At 55.1% G+C, this 22,677-nt stretch overlaps 1 protein-coding gene across 17 annotated transcripts in view; it reads left to right on the top strand.

Moving 5' to 3' along the window:
* Camk2b (calcium/calmodulin dependent protein kinase II beta) overlaps positions 1-22,677 on the top strand; it is an 87,966-nt gene that overhangs the window by 41,180 nt on the left and 24,109 nt on the right. For all 17 annotated transcript variants that reach the window (XM_060365640.1, XM_060365633.1, XM_060365639.1 and 14 more), the window contains exons 3-5: positions 10,151-10,210; positions 17,685-17,739; positions 20,313-20,378. In XM_060365640.1, coding sequence (XP_060221623.1) covers positions 10,151-10,210; positions 17,685-17,739; positions 20,313-20,378 — 181 coding nt within the window. The remainder of the gene's footprint in view (positions 1-10,150; positions 10,211-17,684; positions 17,740-20,312; positions 20,379-22,677) is intronic.

Genomic DNA, 22,677 nt, shown 5'->3' with positions numbered 1-22,677 from the left:
GCGTTGGGGACCCCAAAATGCTGGGGGATTCTAGACAACCTGCCAGCAACCTTTATTTACATCTGTTATTCAACATGAGTGACGAGATGGGGGCCTAGCTTTTCCTCCGGCTTTTCTGACATCCCCAAGACTGTGGGGAGCACTGTGGCCCCCCTCATCCAGCGCACACCCAGGCAGCAGCTCTGGTCCTTCAAGCTGCTTCAGGGAGGAGGAAGTTGGTACTGAATCCAGAAGAGACGAGGCCTCGGGCTGGAGAGATGGCTCAGTGGTTAAGAGCACTGGCTGCTCTTCCATAGGTCCTGAGTTCAAGTCCCAGCAATCACATGGTGGCTGCAAACCACCTGTAATAGAATCCAATTCCCTCTTAACCAAAAAAAAAAAAAAAAAAGAGAGAGAGAGAGAGAGATGCGAGGCCTCCCAGTAAACGGCAGTGCTTAGAGTTACACACACTATGTCAAAGGCCGCAACACTCAGATTTTAAAATTTAATACTTGATTAAATGGAGGATTGTGAGACGCTCAGTCTGTGAATGTACTGAATAATTAGAGATTATCAAGCTACTCTTAACAAAGGCAGTTAAAAGAAAATGAATTGACTGAGGTAGAGAGATCATTAGGCACACGAGTCTTAGGAACATTTGCTGTTGCTGCTCCCTCCACCATCACACCAAACAGCTGCTCCTGTGGCAGGCGTGAGGAGGGGTGGGGAAGGGGGGTTGTCCCTGTGGTCCTCACAGTGCCGAGATACCACGGCCTTATCAGGTGCATAGGAGGCAGCAGTCTTAAAGAGATCTGAGTTCCACAGCTGGTGAGTAGAAGGAGCCAGCTGGGGCAGGCAGTGGGCTCACAGGTGTGTGTGGGGGTCAGCTGGCCCAGGTGGGGGCTCACGTTGATGACGGGCCGTCACAGGTGGCATACTCTCACAGGTGGACCCACTGACAGGCCTGCCACCATGCTGGGCTACTCTCACAGATGAGTCTCCAGATCCAGCAAGCTCCTCTTGCCCTCGGACCCGTGCCCAGCCAGCCCTAGCTGCATGCCTGGCACCTGGCCATCCGAAGGGTCACATGGTGCCTTCTGCATTAGGGGACACACTCGACATAAAGCTAATAAGGAGAAGCTGTCCTGGTGTCTCAGGGTCCTGGGGTGCTGAGGCTGCACCCCAGGAGAGGGAAGGCTAGAGGGAGGGTCCAGCCTTCTGAGGGTCTTCTCAGAAACCTGCCTGGGATGTGTGTGGCACACATGAGGTTCTTGCTGTAGCTGAACCTCTTCCTTGGCCTCACTACCCATAACCCTAAACACCCCCAACCCAAGGGATGAGCATGCCAAACTCACAGAACTGGGTTAATAGAGACGACACGCTGAAGTGCGTGGCTGCTTGAGCTGACAGTGCACTCTCCTCCGGAGACCCTCCCTCCTTTCCATCTCCTTGGCCAAACACACAGCCCTCCCTCCTTTGTCAAGGGAAGCCCAGGGAAGTTTCCTAGGGGCTTGGTGTGTGGAATGCCTTTCCTTGGGGAACACCCCTTCCCCGGGGCCAGGGTCTGCCTGTAACTGTCCTGCTGGACTTGGGCTTATGGGGTGTAGAGGAAAGGTGAAGAGCCCTGGGAGGGCTCCCCATCCCCAGGGCCAGCCACCTTGAATCAGGGATTCAGACTGGGTTTGCAGGATTTAGCATCTGGTAAATAGCTTTTATCTTTTAACTGAAGGACAGTTTTATTTATAGTATTATAAACAAAATATTAAGTATAACTATGTCCCATATTGCATTCTTATGCCAATTTTTTTATAATTTATTTATTTTTATTTTATGTGCATTGCTGTTTTGCCTGTGTGAAGGTGTCAGGTCCCCGGGAACTGGAGTTACAGACAATTTTGAGCCACCATGTGGGTGCTGGGAATTGAACCAGGACCTCTGGAAGAGCAGCCAGTGCTCTTAACCACTGAGCCATCTCTGCAGCAGTTTAAATAAGTTTAAATTATTTTTAAAAGTCTGTCTGAAATTTAAACTGACCTGGGCATCCCTTGTTTTATCTGGTAGAGCGAACTAGGGAGACAGTTCAGAAACTCGGTTGGATTAGTCTAAGCTTCTGCCCTCGAGACCCACAGAAGAACCGGAAGTGGAGAGACAGGCCCTGGCTGAGGAGCCCTGGTTCTTGGTGGCCTCACCTGTGAGATGGAGAGGGGATGAGGCGTCCCAGCGATGACTGGTTGTAGGGTGTGGCCGCTGGTGTGAAAAGTCCCGGAGACTGGGGTCAGTGTGGTTGGAAATGGCTGCTAGGGGTTATGCTTGGGAGCCCCTGAGACCATGCTGTACACAGTCTCACCCCCATGTGATAGTCCTCAGCCTGGGCCCTGGTTATCAGAGAGGGGCTCTCCAGGAGCTCAGCTCTCCTAGGGCCTTTTGTCCTTGGCACTCACCTTCTTGCAGGGCTATGGCTGGGGCTTTGAGCCTTATTCAGAGAGGCTCCTGAGGATGGCCTGGAGGGGCTGGGCTCTGGGCCTCCTGCCTCATCCTCCTCTTCTGTAAAATGAGCGAGGTTGGCTCGGGGGCGGCCTGGCTTTTGTAGCTCTAACATCCCTCATGTCTGGAGGAGCCCTGCCACCACCCGCCACAGAGTCCAAGGGGTCCATGGCCAACCCTGTGGAGCCCTGTTTGAGGCCTGGTTCTCTGCAGCTCATCTCTCCTTGCTTTGACTTTGGGTCCATCCCAGTAGGGAAAGGGATGCCCCGTGGCTGCACTGGTTATGTGGTAGGCACATAGGAAGTTGACCGAGAGGGCTGGAGAGATGGTTCGGTGGTTAAGATCGCTGGCTGCTCTTCTGGAGGACCTGGATTTGATTCCAAGCCAACTACGCGGTGGCTCATCACTCCTTCTGTAACTCCAGTTCCAGCGGATCCAGACCCTCTTCTGGCCTCTGTGGGCACCAGGCTCACATGCATATAGACATTCACGTAGGAAAGCTACTCATACATAAATACTCATACTCCTAAATTTAAATTTAAAGAGGAATGGACTCGAAAGGGTTTGAGGCAAGCATTGTGCAGACTGAATCTGGGTCCCAAGCTGGTTGAGTGGTAGCATGGAAGGCAAGATGGAGTCCCAAGCCCCCTATGGAGGAGCGGGGCCTGGTGCTGGGTAGTGCTGCTCTGGTGTTGGACATTCTGAAGAGCTGGAGTCCACGTGGGAAACAGCTTTAGAGAAACCTAAAAGGTGCGGGAGACTCCGCCAGACCTCCCCCTCACTCTGCAGGAGCCTCTCTCCCCCGGTGGCCAGGTGCTCTGGGTCAGGATGCTTTCCTGTCTTAGCGTCTTCCCGGGGAGCTTCGGCCCAAGGTCTGACGTGAAATGGTTGATGCTGGTTGCAGCTCTGAGGCTGGAGCAGGCCCAGGCTTCTCTCCCTAGGAGAGGACAGCCCCCAGAGTGAGATGCTGACACCAAAGAAGAGGAAACTCCTTTCAAGGACAACTCCTCTCCTTGTGCTCCTGTGGGAGCTGGGGCTCAGCAAACCGGCCTCAGCTGACTGGAGACACTTGTGTATCAGGCCTTTCTGGCTACATGAACATGACAGGACCTCTCTGGATGGTTTAGGTGGCTGGGCAGGAGCCACACAAGCTCATTTGCTAGGTTTTGTTGTTGTTTTTCCGGTATCCCTTTAGCAGGGAGAAGTGCTTCCTGTCCTCATGGGAGCAGGCCTCAGGCTAGATTGGGCGTGAAGATCTGGGCAGGAGTTCCAGTCTCTGGAAAGAGTGAGAAGGAGGTGGGCACAGTGGAGAGGCACAAGGCCACCAAGACCAGAAGCTGCGGCAGGAACACAGCCCAGAGCCTTGAGGGGGCCTGTGGCTTAAGTGTTGGGTCACAGCGAGTGAGTGTTGTATTCTAGAGGCCACTGACCCAAAGCTTTTCCTCTTTGTCCAATGAGTGTGTAGCTCATAGTACTTAGTCTCCAGCACAAAGCCACAGGCAGGCCACTGTCTCTGGGGGACTTTCTGATGGTATCCAGAGAGGTGGGCAGCTCTGGGGCTTGCGTGTGGGGAGACATTGCCTCGGGTCTAGACTGATGGCCCCGGAGCTGGGAGAGGGGACAACCGTTCAGGCCTGCTGTAAGGGCAGTGATTGGTCAACTTGACAGCTGACAAAGCCGAGGCTTCAGACCTCTCCCTTGAGTCCCATCCCCGGGGGACGGGCTTAACCAGCACAGTAGCTGACCCTGCTCGGATGAGATGAACTGCTAGGGGCGGTCACGGGAACTCAGAGACCAGGGAAGCTGATGCGTGCAGGGGCCCGTAGGCTGCTTGTGGTGAACACGGTGAATCAGCAGACTGGGGGAGGCAGGCTGGGCGATAGCCAGCAGAGGTGACCCAGGTGCCCACCAGAGGATGTTTGCATAATTCTGTGGTTTGTAAGGATGAGCAGGAGCTGTGGCCTGTCCTGGTGGTGGAGGTGGTGGAGGTGGTGGCGGTGAGTTACTGTCCTATCCGCAGAGACTGGCTTTTGGAGGGACACATGGTTGAGCATGTGAGGACTTCCTGGTTTCTCTGTTATGGCGGCACAAAGCACTGACCCCAATTTCAGGCTTCACCCCACAACTTTGCTTCAGAGGCCAGCTTGGCAGTGAGAGAGCAGGCACGCCAAGCCACATGTCTGCTTCAAAGCAGAGGGAAGGTTCTCATTTCTGAAGAGGGACCTGGGAGCGGCACGTCAGCCAGAAGGACGGTGACCCTGTGGAGGGAAGAAAATGTCCTCACCTCGCAGCCCCAGAACGGCTGCTCTGTACCCCACGTGTCCAGACCCCAGAATGCCAGCCATCCCTGACTAGTTGGGAAATAGTTCAGAGCCCCACGGCCGTGCTGTGGGCAGCAATTCCTAGGGAGAGCTGTGTGCTGCGTGCAGGTGGGCAGGTCCCCTTAGGTCCCTGCTTCCTGTCCTGGTGCTAGTGGGGTGGCATGCAGCTGTGGGAGACACAGATGCCTCTCCTCATGGTGGCTGCTGGCTGATGCTGTCAGGTTAATTGCTGGTTGCCTTGAGGCTTTCTTAAGACAAAACATGTACGGAAGCCACTGCGGGGGCCGCCTCCTTCCACTTCTCTGGCCTACCACCCTTCAGCCTCGAGTGCGGGCCTGACAGGAAATCCTTTCTGTCTCGGATACCGGCAGTTAAGCAGGAGAGTGCCTGCCCTCCTCCACGGCCCAGGTCATCATCGCCTCCACCTGTCAGGTGTCTGCGGACTCCCAGGATGCCCTTGGAGAGCAGCCTTGGCGAATTAGTACAGGAAGGAATGGGGGAACTCTCCCAGGCCTGCCCAAAGCCAGTGCTGCACAGACAGAAGCCATTTTCCCCCAGGGGTTGAATAGGGTTCTTTGCTCAAGAGCCACTTGTCTTTCCTAAGGAATAGTTAGTCTCTGCCCAGCATCCATGTTCAGCCTCTGCACCAGCTGTGTCTCCAAGTCTGGGTAGGCAGGCCCCATGCAGACTTCGTAGTCTGTGCTGGCCAGGGAGAGCCTGGGCTGCTTTACCTCCGTGGGAACTAGCTCTGCCTGGGGCTTTTACCTGGATGACATTCTTTCTTCAGAAACCAATTCCCACTCAATTCAGGCTCCCCATCCTCGAGCAAATCCAAAGTTGTAGCTTTGAGGTCTCCCTGCTGGCCCTGGCCTAACCTGCACCAGCCCTGAGATTTGAACTCTGCCTTTCTGGCATCCACCCAGGGTCTGCAGGGTGCTGATAAAACTGTGGACATCAGGGCATCAAAGCCACCCCATGAGTAAAAGTCCAGCATGTCCCCCAGCCCCCAGCCCGGTGGCTCACTGCCACAAAGGATTGGCAGATGCATTCCTGAGCACCTGTCCCTTGGGAGTGTGAAATCCTGATGCTAAACTTCCAGGTGGGTGGGGCTTGGGATTGACATGTCTTTTTACCAGGCTGGGCTGGGCCAGTGCCCCGTGTTATGTGACATGGCTGTTCGAAGGCCTCTGAGACTTCAGAAGACCAACTTCCAGGCTGCCCTGGATGTATGTGGCTGAGAGAGATGAGAAGAGCAGGACCCTGTGTCTGAGCCAGTTACCTTGAGACAGGTCTTTCCACAAAAGGACAGGGTCTTGATCCCACTGCAGTCTGGAGCACTGGCTAGTCACGGGCCCAGCTCCCTAAGTGATGGGACTCAGAGTGAGGCTGGAAGGAGAGCCCATTTCTGCCACAGCGTGTTGCTTTTAAATGGGACTAGCAAGGATGGATGTGGCATCTTTGTTACCCCTTGAATGGGGACAGACTGAGCCCCCCAGTGGACCCTGAAAGCAGCTGCAGTTTCCTGGACGCTCAGTGAAAGCCTTATTGGTAATCTGTGTCGCACTGCTGCTCACCAGGGAGGGCCAGAATCCTGTGACACCAGGAACCTCCAGCTACCCCTTATCGAGTGTCCCTGCAGCCGCCCCAGGCAGCATAGGCAGGCTGATATCCACCCGAGTCAGCGATGCGGGCCTTAGGCTCATGCTCGTGGAAGCTGAGTTAGCCTCAAGAAGCAGAGGCCAGGAAGCCGTGGCCAGCCCTCCCCCAGTCTCTTGTGGATGTGAGCAAGGGCAGTGTGAGCAGGAACCCCCTGAGGCTCCCACTGGCAGGGTTCACGCCCCCAGGCCCTTCCTTCCTGGGCTGCTTGTCTCGGGGGGGCCCCTCAAAGGCCCCGAGTCTGCCCGTAGAACAGAGGGAGAAGCTCTCCAGGGATCACTGGCAGCCCCCCAAAGGCAGCAAAGTCGGGAGTGCCCACTGATAAGTGGGGGGACCCCGGAACCTGCCCTGCAACAAGCACGGGTGTACACGGTCTTGTGCTCAATCTAGCACAATCCTTTGGGACCCGTCATGCAAATGAGGGCCAGCAAAGGAGTGTCACTTCCCCCAAGCCATACTACATGTGGGACTCATGCCCATACAGCTGCACACGGGCTCTGGTGCCCAGAATTGTAGAGGCCCAGGGCCACAGATGGGAGTGAGAGAAGGGAGCCCCCTCCTGCACAAGTGGGCTTCACAGCTCCCTCTCCCTGCCCCTCCTCCGCCCCACCCAGTGTCCTCCCTTGACAGCCTGCAGCTGGCAGGACCGGGTGCCACCCACGTTCCTCCTGTCCCCCGCTTGCTGGCTCCTATTGCTTGCCAGCCCAGCCCTCCTGCTGTGAGTCACCTCTGCCAGGGAGCAGGTTGGGAGGAGGGCACGAGGGTGGAGAACTGGGGGAGGGGCCGGTGCATGGAGTGGGCAGAGACCATCTCCTTATCTCAAGAAAAAGGGCCAGGAAATGAGAGTCACTTGCGGAAACTGACCACAAATGTCACTTCAGCTTGTCCTGGGAGGCCTGCTGCCCTGGCTTCCGGGTGCTGAGTCCCTGGAGCCGCACCCTGAGTGTCTTTGGGGTCAAAGGTGAACCATCCCTCCCGTGCCCAGCCACCAGCTTGCCACCGCTGCCTCCTAGGCATTTTTGGAATTAAACAGGTTATCACCTGTAACTTTCACAGATGGTGCCTGTCGTGTGGCAGGTGCTTCGGAAGGACGTGCCACATGCCGCGGCCTAGCTGCCAGCGCCTGAGGGCAGACTCTGCCCATGTCATCTGTAAGGTGATGGACACTAGCCCTGACACCTGCATAGTGACATAGGATAGTTTCTTTCTGCCCCCTGTGTCCTGAGAGAGTCACGTAAGTGCCCAAAAGCTGTAGTAGAAATAGTCCCTGGGCCTGAAAGGCAGTTTGAGCCTTAAGTCATAAACCATCGTAGCCAGGGACAGTACAAGCAGATTGCATTGGCCCAGTTTCTGCCAGTGAGTGATTCAGGTTGCCTGGGGTCTTACAGTGGTTTTCAGGAGGCCATGGGCTGAGGCGGGAGGGAAGCTTGGCCGCTGGGCCCTTGGCCGCTTTGCTTGTGCCTCTGCAGCAGCATTTACAAGAGGACACAGATTCTTCACCGTGTGGAAGCTGCAGGCTGCAGAGGATGCAGGAAAAGGCTCTGTCGCAGCCCCAGAGAGTGGAGAAGAGGCCTCAGCTTTGAAGCTGAACTGGGTCACCTGCTCTGCGGGTGCAGGGGAGCATCCCAAGCGGGGGAGGTGGGCTGCCTCACCCCCGCTGTGACTCACTCAGCATGGGTGTGCAGGCTCTGTTTGAGCCACTTTTTTGCTTGGGTCCCTTGATGGCCTGGACCTTGCTGATGCCCTACCATTGGGCTCCATGCATGCTGCTGAGCTGGGGGACACCTGAGGTTTGTGTCTGGCCGAGTGGACAACCCAGCGAGCCAGGCCTGCACACTGAGCTCATAACCACCTAGAAAAGCCTCCAGGCCTCGGCATCCCCAAGCGTGGCATCTCAGGACACTGCACTATCATTAGAATTCAGGCAGGCGGGTGGATAATTGCAGGCTCCTCTTGAGTGAAAGATTCTGAGTAAAATTGTGTTGGGTATTTTTTGTTTTGTTATTTTCTGATAAGTACTTTTATGGGAGTGTGGATGAATGCTGTATTCTATCTGAGGGTTGTTCCTCTGGCAGGAGGAAAAAAATAGCACATCTCTTGCCTGAGTTTCCCTAACCAGCCCTCTGGGTTAGCAGGCATGTAGCGCACGCGCGTGCTCGTGTGTGTGTGTGTGTGTGTGTGTGTGTGTGTGTGTGTGCGCGCGCGTGCCAGCTTACATACAACCCCAGGTGCCCTTTTCTTGTTTGGGATGTAAATTCTCATTACGTTGTGCTCCTAGCATGATGGGACTCAGGAGCTCCCTCTCCGAGCTCACCCCCAGCCGCCCCTGCCTCTTCAGCTGGCACTCCATATGGGGCTTGCATATAATTTTTCAGAGGCACCCAGTGCTTGTTGAGGTGGATTATCTTGAAGGAGTGGGGAGGCCAAGGCTTCTGGTGATGCCTGAGCCTGGGGAGGTAGGAAAGCCTCCTGGGTTTATCCCAAGGGCATGCCTGTTGGAGGCTGGGCTGCCCTGAATACAGGCACAAGTGTTGGCACAGTGGTTCATACCCTAGACCACAATGCCCACCTCAGGCAGCATCTGACCACAGAGAAGGCTCAGCCAGGTCTGCCTTCCTGCAGAGACGCAAAGACCAGCTTGCACACCTCCTAAACAACCTTTTTAAAAGGGTGCCTGCATTCTTCCTTTTCTGTTGGCCCTAGGGAGTTCCCTTCGTGAGGAAAGCACCCCTCTGAGGTTTGGATTGGCGTATTCATTATGGGCTCAGCATTCTGGGAGGGGCTCTGCACATAGCAAGAGGTAGGGGTTCCAAATGCAGCCTCCACCCCTCCCCTCCCTGTCCCACCCCCTCCCAGCCTTGGCAGGGAGGGAGCCGCTGTCCTTAGTGCTAGTGCTGATAAGCCACACACACACACACACACACACACACACACACACACACACACACACACACGCAAGCACTCATGCTTGGGAGGACAGGGTGTGCGTGAGCTAGGGTGAGAGCTGTGAGCTGTTTCTTTCTTGCCCTGCATTCTACTCTGGCTGTGGCTGTGCCCACCCCCCCAGCACAGAGGGCTTTTTTTTTTCGGGGTGGGGGGGTCTATTGCTATCTCTATCAGCTCTTAAAAGCTTCCTGGCACCTTTGTTTGGAGTAAGTTGCTCCATCTTCTGGGGCCTTAGGGAAGGACTGCCAGAGGAGCAGTCAGGACTGGTGGGCCTGCCAGGAGGAGGTGGCTATTCAGCAAGTGAGCTACCCATCAGCCCCAGTGAGAACTCAGGGTCCGGATGTCCCGTGGCTAGTTGTCTCAGAGCCAGATCCTAGGCCTGGGGGAACAAGGAGACGCAGGGGGCTCTGGCCTCTGAGGACGACCACCTGGCAGACGCATTGTTGTACAGACCCCATCAGCAGAGGTGGAATTAGAACAGTGAGTAAAGGGCTAAGTCAGTGTGCCACTGACAGACTTCCTGTTCTGGGCATTGTTGGAACCACTCTCAGTCTACAGCAGTTGTTTATGGCTGTAGGTATCCACAGCCTCTCTCTCCCTTGCAGCCAGCCACCTGGGTGGCCCAGAGGCCAGGAAATCATCCCTGGGTAGCCTCTTGTTTGGTGGCTGCCACACACACTTGGGAACCTATCCTGATGTGGCAGCTGTCAGTCCCCAGATGCTGAGGCACGAGTTGGTGATACCTCGCCCTTTTCTGTTGCCAGATCACCAGAAACTGGAGAGAGAGGCTCGGATCTGCCGCCTGCTGAAGCATTCCAACATTGGTAAGTACCCAGAGGAGGGTAGAGAATGACTATAGAGGTACTTAGAACCCACAACCTGGACCCAGTGGCCTGTCCAAGTCTCACATGTGGGGTGAGTGTCCAGAGCCAGGACTGCTGGCCCTGCCAGGAGGAAGTGAGTACTCAACAAGAACCCATCTGCCCGCGCTCAGCATAGATGCCAGCCAAGACAGGATAGTCACAGGTTCTGGCTCCCCTGCCAAGTCTTGGTCCCCAGAAGGCCAGCTGCTCTGCCTGTCAGTCTCCTTCCGAAAGAACAGACAAATGTTCAAGGAGCTGCTGGGCCCAAGGTTGTGCTGACCTGGAAAGTCGGCTCAGATCTCCCTGGGTCATTTAGTCCTTCCCTGGTTATAGCAAGGCCCACGAGTGCCTCTTCCTCCCTCCAGAAGCGAGGAAGAGTTTGGGAGCCCACATCTTACCTGTGCTGGGAGTAGCTGGAGACTTGGGTGTGGCTGCCCCCATCTGCAGATTCAGGGCTCACAGACCTCAGAGGCACTGGGGTTCCTGGATTCTTCCTTCCAAAGTTTCACTTTTGCCAGGATGTTGCCCAGGAATCTGTCTTAAAGGGATCCCCAGGGATTGCAAGGAATGTTGGGATTGGGGATCTGGCTTCTACATCCCTTTCCAGACTAGGGTCTGAGGTAGAGAGGGAAAGATAATCTGCTTTGGGAATATGGGCTGTCCTGCTGCTGTCCTGCTCCCAGGTGCTGGCCACTGGCCCAGACAGAGAGCTGGATGTGGAAAGATAAAGCCTTCACTCCCACAGCTGGATCTCAACCACCAGTTGATGGATCCTTAGTCTCATAGTTCTGGAGCCTTACCCTCCTTTTTGTTTTTCAAGACAGTGTCTTACTATGTAGTCTTGGATGGCCCTGAACTTGCTGTGTAGGCCAGGCTGCCTTAGAGGTCTAGCTGCCTCTGCCTCCTAGGTGCTGGGATTAAGAACACGCACCACGACATCCAGCATAGAACCTTATCCTCTTGACAGGCAGGTGCCTGGGCCGGCCCTGGAGAGCTGACTCAGGAGGTCTGGCTAGGCCCAGGAACCTGGATCTCAGCAGTCTCCATTGGACTGCTTGGCCACTGGTGCCTGCAGCTCAGCACCAAGAGCTGTTACCTCACCACTGGGCACTTCACCTCTTCTTAGGGATCATCGAAGATGGCACCCCAACCCAGCCCCACCAGTACCTCCAAGCCCTTGCTTACCTGTCCCCAACTGTGCAGCAACAGCTGTGACTCTGCCTGTGTTTGCATGAACTGCCTTTTTTTGGAGGGGGGGAGGTGAGTGGCCATCCAGGTGTGTTTTAGATTGCTAATTTGTTCGGCTCTTCAGTGAGACATCTCCCAGAAACCTAGTGTAGCTCTGGATGGGGCCCAAGCAGTGGCTTGGCCCCAGCGTTCTGTGTGGCCTGGGGAGAAAGGTCCACTAAAAGTCCCAGGGTCAGGTTAGGACCCCAGAGATGAGCATTCCACAGAGGCTGTGAGGCTCCTGTGGGACCCTCTCTGAAGATGCAGGAGCTCCCTGAGGAGATGAGGGGAACTCCTAGGGCTACCCCCGGCCTTTCCTCAGTCTCCTCACCTCAGCCCCACTTCTAAACAGAAAGCTATCCAGAGGCCACCCCGGGACCATGAGCAAGTGCTGGGGGACATGTGTAGAGGGGGCTCTGGGTGAGGTCAGTCAGGAAGCAGTGTGTGGCAGGCCGGGGGGTCACCTCCCTCGCCCCCCTGATACTGGAGATGTTCCTTCCTCTTTCTCAGGGACCTTGTAGGATGAGCTGAGATGACTGACTCACCTGGGAAACAATAGAAAACGAAGTTCCCCCTCAGGGGAAGCAGAGTCAACTCTAAAGGTCGTTCTTTTCAGAGGCCTGAACTGAGGTCCACTCACATGCTCTGAGCAGACTTCTTTTTGTTTGGAAGGGGATACCAAGGTTCCCCCTCTCACAAAGTGGTTTCACAAGTATGGCATCATCTGTGCTTCAGAACAAACAACCCCAAAGTCTGTGCCGCCCAGCCTGAGTCGCCTGTGCTCCCTAGAGCAGCGGGGCCGGCTGGCAGGTCTCCGTGGAGCTCATGAGACCCACTGCCAAGTGCCAGTGCGTGTCCATGGTTCAAATGTTATTAAGAGTTTCCCAGCAGGGCTGGAGGGGTGGCTCTGTGCTTATGAGCACCTGTTGCTCTGCAGAGGACCCGAGTCAGATTCCCAGCACCCACATGGTACACGACCACCTACTAGTTCCAATCCCAGGAGATCTGGTGCCTTTTCTGGACTCCGTGAGCACCAGGTGCACACCAGGCACACATAGATACACACAGGCAAAGTACTCATAAAGTAGATAATTTTTAAAGAAGGATTTCAAAGCAGCAGCAGGAACAGAGCTACCGCGCTCATGACCCTGCAAGAAAAACTTTTATCTCCTTGTTACAGAGAGGCCAGTCCAGGGATGGGGGATGAGCTCAGAGGATAAAGGGTTAATTTATCACAGATACCCAAACCCAGCACCATGTAAATACCAAGCAGGCACGGTGCCAGCCTGCAATCCCAGTGCTCAGGAGGTGGGGACAGGGAATGCCCAGAGGAAGCTGGATGGCTGAATCAGTGAGTTCTGGGTTCAAGTGAGAACGTATTATTAAGGCCGAGAGTAGTTGAGGAAGACACCCAATGTCAACCTCTGGCCTCCACATGGACTTCACACGTGTCCACCATGAGTACATGCACACACACACACACGCACACAAAGTGACAGTCCATGATGGCTTTGGGCCTCTGGCAGAAGCAAATGTTGGGGGAGACCTGTTGACGTCACACATGGCAGCTGGGGAAGCAAAGGAGGGGACCCCAAGATCCCCTTCAGGAACATGTCTCCACAGCTCTAGCTTCCTTTCACTCGGCTCCACCCCTTAAAGAACCCATCTCTTAATAGTGCCATGTGAAATCAAGCCTTCAATATGTGGGTATTTGGGGGACACTTCCAAAAGAAATCTACAGAGACAAAGCAGAAAAAGAGACAAGTATGAGATAACACAGGAGAGAGAGAGAGAGAGAGAGAGAGAGAGAGAGAGAGAGAGAGAGAGAGAGAGAGAGAACGAAGGGCATATCGCCTTTAAAAATTATGACACAGTAATGCCTGATAATATTCCTGTGCAGATGTATAGTTCAGTGGCATTACCTATATCAATGCAATGGCCCACCCTCACTGCCTGGAGCCAAGCCTTTTCCCTCCTTCCCACCAGCTCTACCGTCATTAAACAACTCACCATCCACCCCTTCTCCATCCCAGGACACAACATTTTGCTTCTGTGTCTCCAACCGACCAAAGCCCTATAAGAATGGAGCCGAGCCATTTGTGGTCTGTCCTTCCATGACTGACTTATTTCATTGAGTCATCCTTGTTAGAATTTCTTCTCCTCCTCCTTCTTCTTCCTCCTCTTCCTCCTCTTCCTTTCCTCCTTCTTCTCCTCTTCCTTCTTCTCAAGTAGCTCCAGATACTTAGAGACCAGACCAGACTGGCCTGGCCTTGACCTCAGAGATCTGCCTGCCTCTAACTCTTGAGTGCAAGGACTAAGGGCATCCATCACCACACCCAGGTACAATTTCTTCCTCTTGAAGGCTGAGCGATACTCATTGCATGACACTTACACTTTTTTTCTGGCCCATACATCTCTTGATGGACCCTTGGGACTGCTCCCACCTCTTGGCTATTGCGAATGGGGCTGCTCTGATGGAGCACACAGGTACGCATCCCTGCCTTCGAGGATACACCTGGGCGGGAGCAGCGTTGCTCACATGTGGACTCTGTTTAACCCTTTGAGGAACCGTATGCCTTCTCATGATTGAGTTGGCATGATGTCTCTCCTGCATCCTCTATTTGAAGCCCACAGACAGGACAATCAGCTTACACAGAGGAAATGTGCTATAGGATTTGGGGTGGATTTTGCAGTCCCTGTGATGAGCACCTGAGGCTGGGGGAGGCCTGGTTCCTACCTGCTGAGCTGTCTCATTGTGAGTGAGGCTTACAGTCTCACCCCAGGACCAGCCATAAAGTGAATTCTTCAACCCTCACCTGCCAGCCCCCTAGCCTCTAGAGAGTGCTTGGCCGAGTGCTTGCTCCAGTGCTTGCTCTAAGGTGACCCAGTCTCCATCAGAGTGAACAAGGGGTGCAGCAGCTCTAGGTAGGGCCTGATCTTTGTAGTGCTTCAAAGAATGAGGGAGGGGAGGTCTGATTAGGTCTTTGCAACAAAAAGCAGCTTTGCCTGGATCCCTTTCCTGGGAAGAGGCCCAACTCATTCAGGCTGTCACCCCAGTCTCTGGACTCCAGGTGTCCAGGGCCAGGCAGAGAGCCCCTCAGAAGAGAGCCACAAAGCAGAACTGCCACGATACATCCTTAACAGGTATGGAGAGGCCTTAACAGGTATGGAGAAAGGGTTCCTCTGGGTTGTCTAGAAGAAGGTGGAATGAACAGAGGAACCCATGTGGTCTTGGATTCCCGTGCCACCAAAAGAGGGTCCCCAGGTGAAGGGGCTTCCAAACTAGGTTGTGACAGTGAAGTTGGCATCTGTGTGACACTTATCCTTGAGCACAGACGGTCTGTGCCTCACCTGGCTGTGTCCCTGAGATCGGCGCCATGGCCCAGGGAGGTTCCAGAATTCATTATTCAGCACATGTTTATAAATGCCTGCCTTGTGCCAGGAGAGGCAGTCCCAGGTTGCCTTTGGGTCACGTGCAAGAGCTGCAGCTGGGACTTCTGACAGCTAGCCCTCCGTTGACATCACACACTTGACCTGCAGGTAGGAGTCAGGGCCAGTGTGGGCCAAGGGATCAAGAGCGGAAGGACCTCTGAATCCTCTAACGTTTCGGTGCCCCAAGCTTCTTTTCCCTCAGAAGCCACCGTAGCTGGGCTTGGGAGTCTGGGCCTTTGAGCCTCACTCAGCAGAAGGGAAGGGGGCCCCCAGCAGCAGGAAGCCCCACAGCAGAGCAGGAAGAGGAACACAATCGTGCCCCTCCATCCCACTCCCATGGGACACTCAGGCTGTTTAACTGGGTGGAATTTGCCCCTGGCTGCCTGATCCAGCTCTTCCTGGCTGGCCTGGCAAGAAGCTGAGGTGAACTTTCACATCACTCTTTCTGTATACCAGCAGAATACCATTTGCTTTCTGTCTTAAATAGATGTCATCACGGTTCTGTCACATTTTCCTTTGCCTTTTTTATGAACTCACAGGTCTGATGTGCTGCCTAGGATTTCTTTGAAGCCGTTCAAACAAGCACCTGCTTTTAAAATGGAGTCCACATACCTGCTGCCTTAATTCCACATCCATAGTGCTGCATGGTTCCCTCTGTGGGAAAAGCCTGTGTCCTAGAAAGGAATGAGATGGACCCACCTCTTTGGTCAAGATGGGCCAAGTCTCTTTGGTCTTTAGGCAGGTGGCTAAGGGCAGGTAGCTACTAACAGTCTTTCCTGGGGACCGTAGAGGGCAATGAGGCATCTCAATGACCAGCTGGGCCTTCTTAAAGCACCACCTTCAGGGACAGACGGAAGAAAGTCCTTCTGTGACAGCTGGGACCCTTCTCTGATCAGAGTGGCCTGTCCCAGAGCAGCGGGGACATCTCAGACTGCTAGCCTGATGGGCCGCCGCTAGGAAGGAGCCAGAAGAATGGGCTTTGGCTCAGCCTCAGGCATTTCTTCCAGGAAGGTTCCGGAAGAGGCTGCCAGCAGGCCCCAGGGACTCATGTTGACTTAGAGAGACATAGGTCAGCCTAGACAGAGTTGGGGATGGGGTCCAGATAGAAACAGAGAGTCTAGGGGGCCAAGTAGAACAACTTATCCTCACTAAAGGGCTCTGATAGCCCAGAAAGCTGACAAGGATGTGGGACCTAGAGGATGGTTTGGGTAGGCAGCTACTCAGAGCCAGGAAATGGACTTCAGAGTGGCTGCTTTCAGGCCACTGCCATGGGCTTCAGAAGGCAGCCTTGGTCCCTAGGCCTGAGACTCTGAGCCTCAGTCATCTAGTGTTTCTCATATCTGTTTGACAGTGACGACAGTGGCAGACGCAGGGCTGCGGCTTAGGGGACACTATCACAGCTTCACATAGGTACACAATTCGCAGCACCCTACCTACAGGTGTGGTTTCCTTCCGCTCTACAGAGTGGCAGACTGAGGCTCAGGGGACTGGGGCGGGGGGGGGGGTCCCCTCCCGATTCACACAGCTACTTTGGTGGCCACAGTGAGTGCTCTCCTTTTTCCGGTCTTTGTGGAAGCCCTGGGGCCTGGAGGGCTAAAGGTATACAGGAGGTCAGATGCCCCATGGGGCTGAGGTGCCTGGAACCAAGTTGGGGCGCAGGGCAGATCAGAGTTCCTAGGCACAAGGGTACTATCAGGATGGTGCCTGGGAGGACCAGTGCCAAGAAGGAGGGTGCTGGCAGCCAGCTAGAAACTAGGACAGCGGGGAGGGTGCCAGGAGCAGGAATTGTGTAGGCTGTTCTTGCCTGAGGTCCTGGAGCCCTGTGGGACCAAGGGAGAAGGTGTCTGCTTTTCACCCTGCAGTCTCGTGGCCCAGTCTTGGGTGGGAGAAGACAGCAAGAGCTTAGCGATCCCAAGAACATGAGGACTAGCACTGTGCGCTCAGTGCATCCAGACCCTGGATCCCACCGCCCCACCTCACCTTTTGTGGCTGTGTGCCCCCAGTCGAATAGTCAACCTCTGTGCTGTGGCTCCCTTTTCCGCAGCCCAGATGGTGCTCAGAGCTGCCCTGCCATGCAGTGCCATGCTAGCAAAGGGCAGAATCTGCAGGTGGGAGAGCTGGGCCCACAGTGACTCATTCCTAGAAAATCCTTACTGCTCTGTGCAGAGCAGCGTTGTTACATCCTCATCCCTCACGGCCCATCAGCCCCTGCCCAGCCCAGGCAGGAACCGGGTGAAAACCTGAACCCAGGTTCCCAAGTGGCGTGGAAATAGAGCCAGAGGGAGGGAGACTCCTAGATCCCGCTGCTCAAAAGGAGTGACTGATACCACAGCTGGCAATCCTTTGGAGCTGAGGCCCTGTCCTGGGTTGGGCTAGAGGGGGGGGAGGGGGGCTGTCTAGAAAGGTTCGTTTCCTGCAGAATCCCCTCCCATGATGATGACGTGGCTCCTGTCAGGGGCTCAGCAGTGAGCCTTTGCTGTGATTCCCCTTGGTAGGGGGAAATAGGAGAGCAGAAAAGGGCCGGGGGAATGGCAAGGTGCTGCCTAGAGCTCCGTGGTGCTCTCGCAGGCTCAGCTGGCAGCACCTGAAGCCAGCTCATAGCTCCCCCGGCCCCAGGCATCCTCCTTGTCTTGGGAGAGACTCTGTGGGCCACAGAGGGGAGCTCCCCGCTCAGGCTTGCACCTCAGCTTCTGTGTGAGCCCAGATGGGGTGGAGGTGGGCTGTAGGGAGTATCCTGGGCTACCTCCCACTCCTCATGACTTCTCTGTCCCTGCAGTACGTCTCCACGACAGCATCTCTGAAGAGGGCTTCCACTACCTGGTCTTCGACCTGTAAGTGCCAGATCCAAGGACCCTTACCTTCTTCTACGCCCAGCATGGGGCCCGCGGCCTCCTCAGATTCAGAAGCTGTTCTGTCCCCACAGGACACCCCTTGAGTTCCCCTTTGCAGTGGGCTATCTCCCCCCACCCCCAGCCATCCTAGCCTAGCCACCGCTGATTTGGCTGTGCACGGGTTTTTACCCACAAGTCTGAGCCTACACGCTGAGGTCGTCCTCCGTACAGAAAGCTGATTGGTGGGGCCAGCGGTGGGAACACCACAGACAGCTGTCAGCACCCATTTACCTTCTGAGCTTCTGAGGCCTGTCGCGCAGGGTTGGGGCACAGCCAGGTGGTGTGCGCACATGTGTTTCTAAGTGTGAGTGGAAGAATGTACAATCTGTGTGACGGTCCCTAAGCTTGTGAGAGATGGTTTGTGTATAAAGTCCGTGAGTGTGCATGTCTGTCTGTTTTATGAGTGTGACAGTGTGTGTATATGTGGTTTTGGGGATACAGTCGTGTGTGTGTGTGTGTGTGTGTGTGTTTGCATGAGAGTGTGTGCAGTAGCTGAGTGAGAAGGCGTTTGGGGCCAACTCTGCCTCTCACTTCCTGCCAGATTTAGAAGCGATGATCTCATCTCCCTTACTCTTGACAGCTCCTGCTAAGCAGCACTATATTTAGCTGTCCGTGAATCAGGGCTGCTTCGGGACCCTGGGCTGGGTGGGGGCCCAGGGGCTTTGGCCTGCCCTGGTGGCCTCCAGACTGCACAGCCAGGGCAGCCTGGATCTGGCACGGTTGCCAGGGTTACCTCATGCCCTCTGGATGCCCTTGAGCAACAGGCTAAATGAGAACAGGAGGAACCTTCCTCTCAGCTCTTCCTCCCTCCATCGACAGATGTCCAGGCCATCAGGCCTGCAGGCCTTAGCGCCCTCTGCCCTGTAGGATCTTTTGGTGAAGAGCTAGGCTGCCCCGGTGTGGAGTTTGGTTATTTTTCAGCTACCTCTGTGTGTCCCTCAAGACTCTGCCTAGAATTATCAGCTAGATAACAGGCTGCACTCTGAATCTGTGCTGTGACATCAGTCCCGTGGCCTGAGGTGGGGCAGGCTCAAGTTTCCCTTGTGGACCCCAGAACCATTTTCACCATCCTCTCTTCTCCGGAAAGGGAGGCCTATGGGCTGAGGGTGGTCCTGCTTGGGGCCCCTGGTGGCCAACAGAGGGCCTCACTTGTTTCAGGAGCTGAGAATGAAAGAGAATGGGGGAAAGGGGTGCATGTGTGTATGTGTGTGTGTGTGTGACACATTTATCTCTCAGACTTCTCAACACATGCCAGGCAGGCAACTGCAGGGAGAGATTGAGGTGGTGGGTGTGGATAAAAGGCCAAAATATCTTCCTCCCATGCCTCCAGAGCCTCCAGGGTTGCAGGTTCTGAGGTGGTCTGGTGGCACCCCGGCAGGCCTTGTGGCCTTGTCCATTCAGACCTCTGCAGGTTCTGGGGCATGGCCGGTGCACACCAGGCCTAGGCATAGAAGCTGCATGGGCGCCCAGCATCCCCCACAGCGCCTACCTCAGCAGCGGCCCAGTTCCCTGACCTGAGACTCTGGACCAGGAGATGGTTCCTGGTGTCTATACATCCAAGTGCAGCTGCCTGACCACATGAGGTACCTCAGGGGGCCTGGCCCTGGCACAGATCTGGCACCTCCAAGGGCATCCTTTGAGCCACAGCTCTGTACCAAGATCCACTGGCCTAATGCCATTTCCCTGCCCAAACCTGAGTTAGCAAAGCCTAGTTCGAGAACTTTTTGTGCTTTTGCTGAGACTCAAACAAGCAATCACACAGCACTGGGGATCACAACCCCTTACCCGGGCTGCTGCTGGATCCCACTCTCCTGGTCCACACGTGTGCAAACTACACATGCCTCGTGTTGCTATTCCCCCTTTGGGATGGGCATTTGCTGGATGGTGACAGAGACGAAGGACAGGCGGGGGTGTGAGCAGCGAATGCACCCCATGCTGTCTGTGCTCTCACAGAGACGGGACATCAAGACCTCAGCCAAACATGGAGGTCAGATCCCAGCACTGTGTGAGACCCGTCCGGCCCAGGACAAGGGACTACTGAAGAGGGGAAGCCAGATATTCTCAGACCTAGAAAGAAATTAAGAGTCACAAAGCTGAGTGTAACACTGGAAAGCCCTGGCTCAGACACCTCTGCTGCCACTCTGAAGGGTTGGGGGCGCTGCTTAGATCTGAGAAACTCATTTTCTCAGGGAATGGGTATAAAATACTAAATGTCATTGGGTGTGAGCAAGTGTTCCCTTGATAAGTTGTCCTTCTGGGAGGTGTACAAGGATGGAGATGATGGTGATGGAGATGATGGTGATGACGATGATAGTAATAGTGATGAGATGGTGGCGGTGACGGTGGTGGTGGTGGTAGTGATGACTGTGGTGGCAGCGGTGGTAGTAGTGACGGTGGTCACAGTGGCGGTGATGATGGTGGTGGTGATGATGGGTAACGGTGGTGGTGACACGGATGGAGGTACCAGGGTGACGAGGCGCCCCAGGATCCACAACCATGTGCTTTCCTCACAGGGTCACTGGTGGGGAGCTCTTTGAAGACATTGTGGCAAGAGAGTACTACAGCGAGGCTGATGCCAGGTAGGTGCGGAGCCTCCCACGGCGCTCCCCTTCCCCAACCGCTGGCTCCTTCCAAGTTCAGCCCCAGCCCCGCCCTTTCTATAACCCACACCTGTCCTCTGCTCCCCTGTCATCTGCATGGCTGCCAATCCCCGTCCACGTGATCCCCTCAGAGCCACTTTGGGCCCCGCCCAGCCTGAGCACACGCTGTTCTGGTAGAAAAGCTACCACCGGTTGTCCATTCAGAGCTCCTGAGCTTGCACCCACCTCCCTCCAGCGCAGTGGGAAGAGGCCAGGGAGATGTGAAACCTTAGCTCAGGGCCAAGGGGCTGCAGGTCCTCCCAACCAGCATGCCAGTCAGAGGCCTGAGCCCTGGCTCCGTGGGCCTCTGGTGTGTGCCTGAGTGGAAGTCCATGGATTCCACCAGGCCTGAATTCCTCATCAATGTGTGGACAGTCTTTCTGTCCAGGCCGGTCTATGCCAGGGCATGAAGGACAGTGTCATGGCATGGCTGCTGAGGACCTGACCGAAGGGTGTCCGCCGGGGCGAGGAGGGGTCTGTTTTTGGAAGGGTTCCTAAGGCACACACCTCGTGCTTCGCTGGCTGTGTCCTATCTTGAGGATAACTGCTGATAGTCACTCCCCGCCTGTGGGCCCTGTCCACCTTCCCTTGGCCACAGAGATAGATGTGCACATTTAAAAAAGAAAAGATGCCACTGTGGTCCTTTCCGAGCAGTGGCGTTATGGGTGGTTTTAAATTTTTCATCTTGTCTATTTTAAAGCTCGTCTTTAATGAATATGTATTACATCTCTAATCGAGAGAAATGAATATTATTTCTACAGGAGCTTTATGTGGCTTGATGCTGTACTAGCAGGCAGCCTTGCCTTTCTCCGCAGGCCCCGAGTCCCTGTGGGAAGCCATGAGTAACCTGGCTTATTGTGGCCTCTTAGGTCTTTCCCACAGAGCCAGGCAGCAGAGGTCAAACCACAGAGAAGGACGGGGTGGCACAGGCCTGTGGCCCCAATTCTCAGTCTTAGGAAACTAAGAGCACGGAGTCCTTTCGTTGGCTCCCTCAGGAAAAACATTGTGTTTTGCAAAAATATCCTAGAAGAGGCCTGTCCTGTGGACTGGAAAAAAAATAATAAAATTTCTCTTTATCTTCTACGTACAAGAGAAGCAGGAAGTGGAAGGGAACCCCATTCCCTGACCTAAAATGCTGGGTGGGAAGTCACCAAGCTGCGATGCCATGGCCCTTCAAGTGGCCTGCTGGTGTGTCTGATACTCCGTCGGCCCTTGGCCCCCTCCATTCCTATAGCTCCGTGTGGTGTGGTCTCTGGTGCTTTTCTGGGGCCCAGCACCACCTGGAAGCTTTGTTCTCTAACCTGGGGGCTGCTTCTACCACTGAGGTCAGAGTTCACCCACAGCATACCGGCCTGCTGTCCTTCCAGGGCCACTCCACGGCTCCAGCCTCAGTCTATCTCTGACAGGCCCACAGCACCCTCTGGTGGCTCTAAGGTGCCTGGCCTGTATCAGAACCTCTCCATCCCCCATTTCTGGACCCCCCTGCCTTCTTGCTATAGGTGATGGAGGAATGGGGTGCCTGTACCAGAAATATTACCCACTTCCCCTCCCCATTTCCAGCCCTCCCAGCCTTTTTGCTACAGGCGATGAAGGGACAGGGTAGACAACCATGTCCAAGACCTATTGGGTCTGGGAGGGATCAAGGTGGGGAGCGGCTGAGAGTTCCCAGATCGGAGGCCATTTAGGCCATAGGAACCTGTAGGTTGGGAGAGGCACGTGCTCTTGTGTTCTTGTCAGGCAGCCCCACACCACCTCAGAGGCCAGGACTCCCTCCTTCCTGGGGAAACCCCTTGTCGAGAGTGTCTCAGGTATTTGGGGTTTCCTGAACCTAGCCCTGGCCCTGTCTCACCAACCATCTCTTCACACACTCTTTCTCTCTGGGATTTAGGAATCCAAGGGAAGGCATGTGCTCAATAGTTAGACGGTGAGGAAGGATGGGCACCCCGAGTCCTGAGAAGCGGGGAGAGCACATGAGGAATCCCCACGAAGAGGCGACACCCCATTTGTACCAGAGCCCCATTGCCCACAGGGTGGTTACCCCGTGGCCCAGGCTTCTTTGTCACTGGGCCTGTGGCCTGCACTGAGGAGGGAGAGCACACAGCCGGGACGCAGCTCCACGGCGGTAGGCTGTCTGGACCTTTAAGCTTCTGCCTTGGGCTTTGTTGCCTACTGAGGAGTCTGATTGGATGGCTCCTGTGGGTTGCTACTCCACAGCCATCGACCCATTCCAGGGTGGACC

The sequence above is a fragment of the Meriones unguiculatus genome, chromosome 12 (assembly GCF_030254825.1).
Source record: "Meriones unguiculatus strain TT.TT164.6M chromosome 12, Bangor_MerUng_6.1, whole genome shotgun sequence".
Taxonomy (NCBI): Eukaryota; Metazoa; Chordata; class Mammalia; order Rodentia; family Muridae; genus Meriones; species Meriones unguiculatus.
Note: the sequence above shows the minus strand (reverse complement) of the source record. Positions and strands in the feature narration are given on the sequence as shown.